The sequence below is a fragment of the Salvia splendens genome, chromosome 21, assembly GCF_004379255.2.
Source record: "Salvia splendens isolate huo1 chromosome 21, SspV2, whole genome shotgun sequence".
Lineage (NCBI taxonomy): Eukaryota > Viridiplantae > Streptophyta > Magnoliopsida > Lamiales > Lamiaceae > Salvia > Salvia splendens.
In genome coordinates, this window is record NC_056052.1 from 11,829,860 (window position 1) to 11,843,488 (window position 13,629).

A 13,629-nucleotide genomic window follows, 5' to 3' on the forward strand; every position below is an offset into this window, starting at 1 on the left:
CCAATTAGTGACGGATTAGTGACGGATTTGTGACCTAGTAATTAAAAACCGTCAAAAATTTGACGGAACCGTCCAAAATGGACCAAATGTGATCCGATTTCAAATGTGAGAGACCTAATAATTCAAAAGATAATGTTTTTGACCAAAATAAAAAAAAATGCAATATGTTAAGGACCATTTTGAGACTTTAGTCAACAATAAACAAAAGATGATATATTGTCGATTTTCACCGATTTAAAAAAATTGATTTAATAATCTAGAATTTAGTCACAAAGAGTGTATGAAACGCGTGTAGTTCGCGATCAATTGAATGAGGGCGGTGAGATAAGTCTGAATTAGACAAAATCAGGGTGGGATTAAAAATAGAGAACCCCCAAACACTGTCGATATCATTGTCAACGCCTCTTCTAATGGCTCCACCGCCGTCTACCTCCGTCTCCGCCACCGACTCTCCAGAATCCACCACCGACACTCCTCCCTCTGCTATGCTCAACTACCGCCGGATTCCCCACCTCGTACCTATCTGCAAGGACCTCAGCGCCTCCGCCCTAGCTCAATCCACTCCCGCGCGGCAACTCCTTCAAACTCAAATGGATGATGCTTCCGCTACTGTTCCTGTCTCCCGTACTCTCAATTCACGGCCGGTCATAGGAATCCTCACTCATCCCGGCGACGGCGCCTCCGGTCGCCTCAACAACTCTCCTAATGTTTCATACATTGCGGCCTCGTATTCCAAATTCGTTGAATCTGCGGGTGCTAGAGTTATTCCTCTCATCTATAATGAACCTTGGGAGGTTCTTCAACGAGTAAGCACGTCTCCTTCACTTTTCCACTTGTTGATTTTGTCAGTATTAACACAGTGGATAGTCTGTGACTGGGAGATGGAGAGAGAAAATAACAATTTGTGATCACATTTTATGAAGAGTCAAAAACAGAATCGACGCGAGATTCACGAACAAATGTGAGACGATATTATTACGAATACAAAACAAACGAAGGTGATTACAACACACTATCACTTAGCTCGCTACTCAATCGGAGAATACAACTCGATTGTGGATCACTCACCTAGCTAGCTCAAGAATCACAAAGTGTATTCACTTCTCTATCTAGTTTCTTGAATCACACGAATATGGAGAAAAACAAGATGTGAAACTGAAAACTGAAGAAACTTATTGTTGTAACTGAACGAGCTGTTCAAATACAACGGTTGTTAGCCGAGCTTAATCGAGCTCGGTGTTGGAGAAGCTTAATCGAGTTCGGTGTTAGCCGAGCTTAATCGAGCTCGGCCCTCAATAATGACTTGGGCCGATGGTTGGTCCAGCCACACCAAAGCCCAACAAATCTCCACCTTGGCTGCATCCACCATCCGGCCAGCCAAAACTCCACCTTCACCAAAATTCCCTCATCTTCTTGCAGTCAAGTTAACCAAGTCTAAACAATGCTCGAACTTAGCACTTGGTAGGGGTTTAGTCATCATGTCAGCTGCATTTTCAGAGGTGTGGACCTTCTTGACTGCCACCACGCCTTTGCTTATCTCATCTCTTACAAAATGAAGTTTGATGTCGATGTGCTTACTTCTCTCATGGAAAGTCTGGTGCTTGGCCAAGCTAATGGCGCTGTTGCTGTCACACAAGATAGTTACAGCCTCTTGCACCACACCAAAATCCCCCAATATTCCCTTTAGCCATTTAGCTTCTTTAACCGCTTCTGCTAAGGATATATACTCTGCCTCCGTTGTAGAGAGCGCAACCACAGATTGGAGATTAGACTTCCAACTGATTGCTGTACCAAAGAGCTTGAAGATATAGGCAGATTGGGATTTTCTGCTATCAATATTTGCAGCATAGTCTGCATCACAGTAGCCTATGAGCTCATCCTCACCGTCTGCTGTGCAGAACAACAATCCCAAATCTTGCGTGCCCACCAAATACTTCATTATCCACTTCAAGGCTTGCCAATGTGTGCTACCCGGGTCTGCCATGTATCTGCTGGTCAGGCTTATGGCGTGTGACAGATCAGGCCGAGTACACAACATCATGTACATAATACTCCCAACAATACTTGCATAAGGCACCTTAGACATCAACTTCCTTTCCTGATCATTAGCTGGTTTCTGACTGACAGAGAGCTTGAAGTGTGGACTTGTTGGAGTTGATACCTTTCTAGAGTCAATCATCTGAAATTTGATTAACATCTTCTTGATGTAGCTATGCTGCATCAACCATAACTTCCTAGCAGCTCTCTCTCTTATGATATCCATGCCAAGAATTCTCTTTGCATTTCCCAAGTCCTTCATTTCAAAAGCTTCCTCCAAATCCTCCTTCACTTGCTTCACATCTGCCTTACTAGGGCCTGCCACAAGCATATCATCCACATAAAGTAACAAGTAAGCAACAGCTTTACCTCCCTTGTACCTTATGTAAACACAGCTATCAAAGGCAGATTTCTTGAAGCCAAGTCTCTCCATCTGCCTGTCAAAAGTCAGGTACCACTGCCGGCTGCTTTGTTTCAGTCCATAGAGGCTTCTCTTCAAACAACAGACCTTATCCTCATCTCCCGGCCTTATGAATCCTTGTGGCTGCTCCATATAGATTGTCTCCTCCAACTCACCATGCAAAAAAGCTGTTTTTACATCAAGTTGTTGCAATTCCCAATCTCTCCGAGCCACAATTGCCAAGAGTATCCTTATTGAGCTGTGTTTCACCACAGGAGAGAAGACCTCGGTGTAATCTATCCCCTCCTCCTGTGTGAAACCCCTTGCAACCAAGCGAGCCTTGTATCTGATACTATCATTCTCAGAGGCCTCCACCTTTTTCTTGTAAATCCATTTGCAAGAGATAGGTCTTTGTTGAATCTGTGATCTGAGAACTAGGATCCAAGTTTTGTTTTTGATGAGAGAGTCTATCTCATCCTTCATAGCCATTTTCCATTTCTCTTTGTCTTTGCTGCCAATAGCTTCCTTATAGGTGCTTGGTTCTGAGATCTCCAACTCCTCTGCAACACACAAGGCATAGTATACAAAATCTGCATCTCTGAACCTTGCTGGTGGTCTGATTTCCCTTCTGGTTCTGTCTCTGGCCAGAGCATATTGCTGAACTTGTGGCTCTGAATCAGAGACATCTGGAGTATTATCAGTAGGCTGCTCATTCTCCTCATCTGAGGACATCATTGGCTCTTGGAAATCAGCAGCATCTGAGGCTCTATGTTCTGGTTCAAGTTGATCAAAACTGACCCCAGCAGGTTCTGGAGTTGTCTCTGTCTGCAGAGTAGGCTTGAATGGCATAGTTGACTCATCAAAAATGACATCTCGACTGATGATGACCTTTTGATTTCCTTCTTCTGTGCACCAAAGTCTATATGCCTTAGCACCATCTTGGTAGTCAAGGAAAATGCATTTTAGTGCTCTAGGTTCTAGCTTTCCTTGCCTTGTGTGAGCAAAGGCTCTACAACCAAAAATCCTAAGCTTCTCATAACCTCCTAGGCTTCCATACCATCTGCCATCTGGAGTATCAAAACCAATGGCTGAGCATGGACATTTATTGATCAATTTGGCTGCTGTGGAGACAGCTTCTGCCCAGAATTTCTTAGGCACTCCAGATTCAAAAATCATGCATCTTACTCTCTCAAGGAGAGTCCTATTCATTCTCTCCGCGGTTCCATTTTGTTGTGGATTCCCCGGAGCTGTCCTATGCCTCTTCACTCCCCTTTGCACACAGAAGTTATCAAATTCCCTTGATAGGAACTCAAGCCCGTTGTCTGTCCTCAGACACTTCAAGCCATACCCTTTCTCAACTTCAACTGCCTTGTACCATACACTGAACTTGCTGAATGTGTCTGATTTCTCCTTGAGGATCCATATCCAAACCTTCCTGCTATAGTCATCTACTACACTCAAGAAGTACCTTCCACCACCTATGGAATTAACCGGGCTAGGACCCCATAGATCACTGTGACAATAATCCAGAGGTCTTGTGGAGTTGTGCTTTCCTGAGCCAAAAGGCAATTTCTTTCCTTTTCCCAGCAAGCAAGACTCACACATTTTTACACTCTCCCTATCATCACATGCAAAAACGCCCTTCTTGATCAATTCTTTAAGCCCTTTATCACCCACATGGCCTAATCTCTTGTGCCACAACACCAGATTCTGTTCCTCAGCAACATAGGAATCTCCCACAATGACCTCAGCCTCCAGATAATATAATCTATTTATCCTAGAGGCTGACATAACAATAGCACCACCATTCATAATCCTCATACTCCCACCAGAAAATACACAAGAAAATCCTTTCATTTCAAGCACACCAACAGATACAAGGTTCCTCTTAATAGTAGGTATATACCTTACTTCAGTCAGCAATTTAATAGAACCATCATGCACCTTAAAACGAATATTACCAATGCCTTTAACAACACACACCTGGTTGTTGCCGAGCAAGACTGATCCCTGTGCTTCAGTCAGGTTCTCAAACCATTTCTTGTGGCTGCATATGTGGAAAGAGCACCCGGAGTCCACGATCCAAGAGTCTGCAATGGGCTTCTCAGTCACATTCATGACCTGAGCCGGCTCCAAATCTGCTGCACAGTCAGCAGTGTTCTGATCAGAGTCGCCATTAGCTTGCTTCTTCTTTAAGGCCCAATAATTTTTCTTGATGTGCCCAGGTTTCTTGCAATAGTTGCAAGACCTGGACTCCTTCTGATCCCTTTCCCTTTGGCCTTTTCCTTTCCATTTTTCAGAACCTTGCCTCTTCCATTTTTCAGGTTTCTTGATATTGGCTTTCACGTTCAAGCTTTCCCCAGCCTGATCACGCAGTCTTGTTGAAGAACTCTGAAAATCCTTCAATTTCAGGGCCGAATACACCTCTTCATAGGTGATCTTGGAGTCTCTTCCAAGGAGTATAGCGTCCTTGAATTGTTCGAAGCTCTTCGGTAATGAATTGAGAAGCATAAGTGCTTTATCTTCATCCTTGATCTGCTCATCGATGTTCTCCAGATCATCCACGCATTTACCAAAATCTTCGAGCTGCTCCAAGATGCTCTTCGCCTCTGATAGCTGGAAGGTGAAAAGCTTCTGTTTCAGATGAAGGCGATTTGCAAGAGACTTCGTCATATAGATGGACTCAAGCTTCCTCCACACTGCCGCAGCGGTCTCCTCCTTCGAAACCTCCCTCAGGACTCGATCGCTGAGACTCAGGATCAGAGTGCTATACGCCTTTTGTTGAAGTTCTTGAGCCTTTGGATCGACCTTTTCATCCGCACCCTTGGCGGTGTCGGCCTCCCCATTTTTGACGATTTCCCAAAGCCCTTGTTGCATCATCACGGCCTTCATCTTCAATCTCCATAGACCGAAGTCATTCTTGCCCGTAAACTTCTCCAATTCGAATTTCGCCGTAGACATCGCGCCGATTTCTTTCCTTTTCCCACAGACGGCGCCAATTTGAAGAGTCAAAAACAGAATCGACGCGAGATTCACGAACAAATGTGAGACGATATTATTACGAATACAAAACAAACGAAGGTGATTACAACACACTATCACTTAGCTCGCTACTCAATCGGAGAATACAACTCGATTGTGGATCACTCACCTAGCTAGCTCAAGAATCACAAAGTGTATTCACTTCTCTATCTAGTTTCTTGAATCACACGAATATGGAGAAAAACAAGATGTGAAACTGAAAACTGAAGAAACTTATTGTTGTAACTGAACGAGCTGTTCAAATACAACGGTTGTTAGCCGAGCTTAATCGAGCTCGGTGTTGGAGAAGCTTAATCGAGTTCGGTGTTAGCCGAGCTTAATCGAGCTCGGCCCTCAATAATGACTTGGGCCGATGGTTGGTCCAGCCACACCAAAGCCCAACATTTTACTCACAAAATCAATACGATGCTGAATTCGTAAATCTGTGGAATTTTTATCCTCTCTCTCGACCCCATCCTTTTGGATTCAAATTTTATATGAGAAATATGTACATGAAACCGCATTCGTACTAAGATAGTTTTAATCAAGCTAAAATAGAGACGTCTGAGATAAAGTTTGGTTTTATGCTCATGGTTGCTAATGTTTCAGACTAGCTTGCATATCCTATTAGCCTTTCTATCTTGTGTGTATTGGTGATTCTCAGCATTGTGTTCTGATGAGATGTGTTGAATCCACCAGGATGAGGATATCCTTTGTCCTCATAGGTGTTCCTATGTGATGTGTACAAGGTGACCGATTCATTTGGTACTGATAGAATATTCGTTTTAGACTTTCATAATGTAGATGAGTCGACAATTTTCTGTACCGAGGATGATCAATTATGTGCTCGAGAAGTGTGGATTGGTTTACATGAATAACCTTAATGCTAACTTTGCTATGCTGCAGAAACTGAGTTTGGTTAATGGAGTGATCTTTACAGGAGGCCGGGCCAAAAGAGGTGTTTACATTGAGGTTGTTGAATCAATATTTAAGGTACATGCCATCTCAGTTGTTCATTATTGGTTGCAAGAACATTTCTCCTTTCCAGGAATTTTATGGAAAAGGAGATGGCAGTTGTGGAATATATTTTCACGTTGCTTCAGCTTGTGATGATGTTTTATAACTCACTTGATTTGATGATGTTGAAGTAGGCCAATAGCTTAGAAACCCATTCTTATGATAAAATACACAGCTTGCCACCTCCATTCTTTTGATTATTATACAATTAAAGAACTCCCGTGTATTTTTATGGATATGTATTGACTTAATTGTTAGGTCGGGGCTCAGCCTGAATAAGTTAACCCAAATTTTCAGAATGGCTGCTATCTTAGAAACCTAGTGATTCTTTAGTTGATGATGTACACTTATTCATATGGATCTGGCTCTTTTTTCTCCTGTAAATCAAATTTGGTTAAATTCTGGAGACAAAGAAGCATCTGTTGTTCTTGACCGGTTTTCATCTGTCTTGCACAGGAAGTCTTGAGAAAGAATGATGCTGGAGACCATTTCCCCTTGCTTGCAATCTGCTTAGGGTTTGAACTGGTGATCAGGATTGTGAGTGAGGTAAGTTTATCAGGAAACACTCGTACATATAAACATTTATTGAAGCTTCACGTATATGAAAAATATATTCTGCACTCCTAAGTGAAATCTAAGTGATTTATGATAAAGTTGTAATACTTAAATCCCTGGCCTTTCCTCTCGTTATTTTGGTAATTTTGCCATTTCCGTCCGTCCCACAATAAGAGTCCTATTTCACTTATACCATAAATGGTAAGTAGGCTCCACATTCCATCAACTTATTCCACTCACATTTTATTATAAAACTAATATATATAGGTGGGACACATTCCACTAACTTATTCAATTTTTTTTACATTTCTTAAAAGCCGTGCCCAAACCAAATAGGACTCCCATTGTGGGACGGATGGAGTATAAAGTAAAAAAATTGTTGATTCAAGAAGATAACACAATTTTTCTTTTAAATTAAATAATTTTACAGATCCTGCTTTTCTGTGCCTCCTTTTGAGGCTCATAGGTTTATTTGTTATGAACGTGCTTTGGCTCTGAGCTTTTTTTAGCTGTGCCATGTCTTCTAGATTTCTAGTTTACATTCTGGACCTCTCAACCGTTCACTAGTGTAATTAGCTTCAGTTTGTTAACGTGTTTCAGATTTCAATTTTCACTACAGGATAACATGATCCTCGAGAGATTTAATGCAGTAGATCAATCTTCGACATTGCAATTCGTGGAGAACATAAACATTAATGGAACTGTATTTCATAGGTAAAAAAAGAACTTGAAATAATTTTTCAGTTTGTTTGAATCATTTCTTTCTATTGCCTTAGAATATTGGAAGAATTGGTGATGGTTTGAGAAATTTCTGACGATATGTGGTTCAACTACTAGTATACTACAATATTGAACTCTATGCCTCATGTTAAATCAAATTTTGCGGCAGTACTTCTAACTCCGAGTAAATGAGAGTTTGCAATCATAGTTTAAGTGCATGGTGCTTAGATGGTTTTATAAAATACTCCCTCCGTTCCATAGTAGTGGAGGCGTTTCTTTTCGGCACGCGATTTAAGAAAAATTGTGTTAAGTGAGTCAAGTTAAGGAAGAATAAAGTAGAAAAAGGTAGAGAGATGAAGAGAGAGTAAAGTAAGTGAGAAGAAATGTGCTGACTTTTACCAAAAAGAGAGACTCCACTACTATGGAACGTACCAAAATGGCAAAATGACTCTACTACTGTGGAACGGAGGGAGTTAATGTATATTGAAGTGTACGTTGCTTAAATAATTTTATAAGTGATTACATTGTAAAAACCTGATCTTGGTTTCAAGATTGGAAATGATTGGTAAACTAGATCAATATATATACCTTCACATCAATTGATTTATCATCTGATAAAAATCTGATAAAAATCAGTTTCCTATTTGCTCATATTAAGAGGTAATTGTTGACTTTAAAACTCTTCGTCTGCATCATAGTTTGCAAACACATATAAGCATGACTAATCGAGGATCATTCACAGGTTCTCTCCGGCCTTGTTAAAGAAGCTCAGTACAGAATGTCTAGTGATGCAACATCATAAGGTAGGCCCCTTTTAGTCTGTTGTTATGATGATAGTTTTGTAACATGAAGTTGTCTTGTTTTAACCAATTACTTGCGCAAAATCTTAAATGGCCAGCAGCTATGCCTTGTAATCTTCTTCTCATCTTTCTCCATCCCTTTCCTTTTTCTTATCCTGGGCTTCTTTCCTTATTCCATCTTTTTTTTCTTGCTGGAAACAAGTAAAAAATGGCATATTCTCTGAATGCAATATTGATGTATAGTGAAGAATCAGAGTTGTTCAAGAGTATCTAGGAAATAGAAGAGTCAAACCTAGTATTTGTGAGCTGGATATAGAACTTAATGTTATCAAAACGTGTACTAGCAGCTTCATCTTAAATTTGTGGCTTGAAATCAGTGAATATATATTAACATAATGTTTTTTCCTAGAGAAAATCTTCTAATCAACTCAAGCTTGCACTAGTTGCTGATTATTTTTTCATTGCCATGAATTAATAATTCATGAGAGTAGTATGTATAGTGAAATCTTCTATCCAGCATGTCTGAGATGGTTTTGGACCAGTGATTGTTTTTTGAATCTCTTTTGTTTGTATAACCATTTCAATTAATCTGTGACGCAGTTCGGGATATCACCCGAAAAATTCCAGAATAACAAGAAATTGTCTAGCTTCTTCAAGATCTTAGCAACTAGTGCAGATGAAGATGGCAAGGTACGTATGGAGTACACTTTGTGGTCCATTCTTATACCTCCATATTGTGCTTTTCTTGACATCTGAGCTTCATTTCTGATCAGTTCCAGTTTAATCAATTTCTGTTAGGTCTATGTGTCAACAGTGCAGGCACGGAGATATCCAGTGACCGGTGTGCAATTTCACCCAGAGGTATTATCTATTGAATAAATCAAGCTTTTCAACACTACTGCATAGACTTTTATATCCTCATTTCAAAGCAAATCACTGCACTTAATTTAGAAGCATGAACTTTCTGAAACCTGAGATTATACAAGGATCAATAGCATCTACTGATTCAGCAATTCCTCATTGGAGGGGAGAAGTTTATTTTGACATGAATCATGAATGTGACTTTTATTGACAACATTTTTTCTGAAGGCCCATTTCAATTTTCTCACCTTTTGCATGATAATTTCAACCTAGAAAATTTGGAAGATATTCATCAATATAGTATTTTGAACATCCTAGGTAAGAGAACTATAGTTCTTGTCCTTCATTGTCGAGCGGATTTATTCTTTTGCAATCATCTATGTTGTAAGAGTAGCTAAGAAAACACATTTTGCTGTGTGTATTTATTGAAGTGATAATGTTTGGTTTGAAATGTCACGTTCCACATATCTGGTCCAGAAAAATGCTTTCGAATGGGGCTTATCAGGGATCCCACACTCGGAAGATGCAATTCAAGTCTCGCAACAAATTGCTAACTTTCTTGTAAGGTAAAAAAAAATTCAGCCCGACGAAGTATTTTGTCAACGCATACGACATATATGATATCAAAGATGCCAGTTTTTCTAACATGTTAATTCTGATCAAACCCAATAGATATGATTTAAAAAATGCCAGTTTTTCTAACATGTTAGTTCTGATCAAACCCAATAATAGTTGTTGATTATGTATGTGTTCATGTTTGCATCAACAAATTGAAAATCTCCCCTATTAATTGTGTCTCCCATTATTTCTCAGGGAGGCCAGAATGTCCTTGAACAGGCCATCCTACCAGGAAGTTCTTGACAACCTCATATACAATTACACTCCCACTTATTGTGGAAAATCTGGGTATCTCTTTCTACTCTGTATCTATGGACTCGGTTGATGTGAAATGAATGTACTACTAATAAATAAATAATAAATAAGTAAATAGGTTGGTTGTGATGGTTTGGGATTTTGCAGGCGAGGGTTTGATGAGGTATATATTTTCAGCTAGTAGGCGGCTGGATTGGATACTCAAGCTCCGGATATTATACGTGACGTGTACATATCGCACTGTTAAATCAAGTCCACAACTATTTAATACACATTAAAACAATTATATCCTGTAATATTGGACTTTCAAGCTATTTATGTATGTGAAGAAGTACTATTTACATTACATATATGGTAGATCCGAATAAATTATTCCTCTAGGAATTGATAACTAAAATGGATGATGGTTTTGTATGGCATCTAGTTATTATAATATCATAATATGGAAAATGCATTCACATGAAGATGTTCATTGTACTAACTTCCAATTTTTCATTCCGTAAAATCAACAATACGTTTACCATTCATTTGGTCAAAGATTGATTCATACCCTACTACTCGTCCGTCTTTAGAAGTCTCATTTGAGTTCTTGACATGAAGATATTCATTGTACCAACTTGCAATTTTTTCAATCTGTAAAATCAACAATACGTTGACCATTCATTTGGTCAAAGATTGACTCAGACAATATTATTTCCTTTGTCCCCTTAAAGACTCTCATTTGAGTTCGACATGGATTTTAATAAAGGAAAGTGAGTAAGAAAAGAGAGTGGAATGTGGGGTTTATTTTTATATATTAGTTTTATAATAGAATTAGAGTGGAATAAGTTAGTAGAAAGTGAGTTCCATCTAACATTTATAGTAAAAGTAGACTCCTAATGGTGAATGGAATAAAATGGTAAACTGATATTCCTAATAGTGGAGGGATGGAGTATAAACTTACCTAACTTTTTGTTGCTTAAATTACTTGGATCACGTCCTCCATTATTGTAGCCACGTTTTCAGTCCATTTCTAAAAAAGGAAAAAACAATAAGAAAAAACTTAAAACGATAACGATGGTGAAAAAAGTTGAGAAGTTGACCACCAAAATGAAATTCAACGCATTTCATCTGTCTAGTTTGATTTAAAATTTTCTATACATAATCAAACGCAAAATCTAAATTTTGTACAAACATATGCTGACATTTTTTATTGTTATTTTATCATCTACTGATATTTTCTAACGGTCCAAATCATAATTTAGAATTGATGCAATATATAGAGTTTGCATTTCATCACAACCCTACATCAATAAATATATATTTGTTCATTCACTACAACTATTTTAAGTGCACGGTGGATTGTGTGGATACAAACCAACTATTCAGTCTAACATAATTTGAACATGATAGATTTATCACATAATACTCACTCCTATAAATGCTAAGAAGAATTTTATCTAAGATTAAATTAGTTTTTTTTGTTATTGTTTAGCTACCTATATTATGTACTGTATTTTATAGTTTTAATAAGATATTTGGTAGATAAGATTAAAATTAATATTAATTAAAATTTTATTAACAAACTGAAAAAATTAATTAGAATTGATTAGTTTCACTTATTAAAAATATGAATAAATGTAGCATACTTTGGGAATGAAATTAATTAAGGTAATAATATGATTTATCAAATAATGACAAGTTTAGTTAATTGATTGTGCTTACTTTTATTTATTTATTTAGATAATATAATTAGCATGTTGATTGTGATTTATTAATTCAAGGTTTGAGAAAAATTAGACCTTTATTGCTTGAAATTTCTAAAATGTAGACTAATCTTTGGTTTTAGGATGAAATTCGGATTCCTAAAACCTAATTAGACCCAATCGATCTTTCATCACTGTTTACCCACTACCATTGCATCTGTCTTCTTCTCTTGATTTCTCTATTTCTCTTTTGTAAAGTCTCTGCCGTGGGGTTGGTGTGGCTTTTCTTCATTCACTTTGTTAAGATCATGATTTTCTGTTGCATGCAACGCGTAGGAGGTGAGCGCATTCTTGCGATGGTAAGGAAGTGCAGCCTTGTAAGAGTAAATAGGATTTCAATAAGGCACATGTTCACTCCGCGCTGGCGGGCTGAGGTGGAGAGCTGATGTGGCATAAGCGTGAATGTATGAGATTTAAATAGGACAAGACCACCACCTTTCCAAGCATGGTATCACAGCCTGGTTGCCTAAGAGCATCACCAATGAGAATAGTCCAGCCACAAAATCCTCCTGCCTCATCATCAGGACAAGCAACTGGACAAGCAATAGCCCAGCCACAATAAACAAAAATATTAAAAATAAATAATTAACAATCACACAAAATACAGAATTAAATTTACGACATATATACGGAAAAATTCAATAATAATATTAAAAATTAAAAAAAGTACATTAATTTAAAAAAATCTAAGGACGTGCAGTCCTCTGCGCCCACAACTCTTCAATTAAATCCTTTTGGAGTCGAATATGAGCATCCACTTGGCGCATGTCGGCATGTGCCTTGAGGCGGTCGACTTCATCAGCATCGTCATTGGCCCAACTAGTCAGTTGTATACCTTCATCTTCGACAATCATGTTGTGTAGGATAATACAGGCGTACATTAAAACAAGTGGTGCGAATATGCTTATGACGTGCAAATTGTTGGATATTTTAGTGTAATTGGATTAACTTGATTGATCAATATGATCATAATGAGACATCAAATAAGTTGGAAGTGCGGAGTGTACACTTATTTGAATTCGTTATGATTAGACGGGGGTTCGGGGGCAGCGCCCCCGAGTAGCGGGGTCCAAGGGGCGGCAGCCCCTGGCTGGGGTCGAGATATAGACATACAGATCGCGTATATATAGTGTTTCAAAAAATAAAAAAAATGTGCTGGCCTATCGCTCGCCGATCGGGAGCCTGCAATGGCGGCCAGCCGATCGGCGAGCGCATCGGCCAGCGCCCGAGGACCAGCGTGGGCTCGCTGTTTTTCTTACCGATTTGGCGCTCCCCGGCTGTAATGGTTCGGCGAGCGGACTTGCGAGAGCCAGGGATCGGCTAGCCGGTGGGGTTGCCGCCATTGCGGATGCTCTAAACCACCTTTTCAAGCATGGTATCACAGCCTGGTTGCCTATCAGGTGTTTGATTTTATTCCTCAAAGAAAATAAATGGTGGAAGTAGTGCCTCTGTATATAAGCTTGTTGGTGACAATTACAATTATTGGAAGTTATGTATGGAAGCTTACCTACAAGGACATGATTTGTGGGATCTTATATCCGGTGAAGATGTACTTCCGGAAGATACACCACAAAATGGAGAAGCGAGGAGAAAGTGGAAG

At 39.1% G+C, this 13,629-nt stretch overlaps 1 protein-coding gene across 1 annotated transcript; it reads left to right on the forward strand.

Annotated features, from left to right (window-relative positions):
- The first annotated feature begins 307 nt into the window (after positions 1–307).
- LOC121784903 (gamma-glutamyl hydrolase 1-like) lies at positions 308–10,748 on the forward strand. Its single transcript, XM_042183171.1, has 10 exons — positions 308–806; positions 6,365–6,451; positions 6,932–7,021; positions 7,650–7,744; positions 8,493–8,553; positions 9,151–9,240; positions 9,349–9,411; positions 9,889–9,977; positions 10,225–10,317; positions 10,432–10,748. Exons 1-10 carry the CDS (start codon positions 411–413, stop codon positions 10,463–10,465), a joined length of 1,098 nt encoding a protein of 365 aa, XP_042039105.1. The 5' UTR covers positions 308–410; the 3' UTR covers positions 10,466–10,748.
- Positions 10,749–13,629: the final 2,881 nt, after the last annotated feature.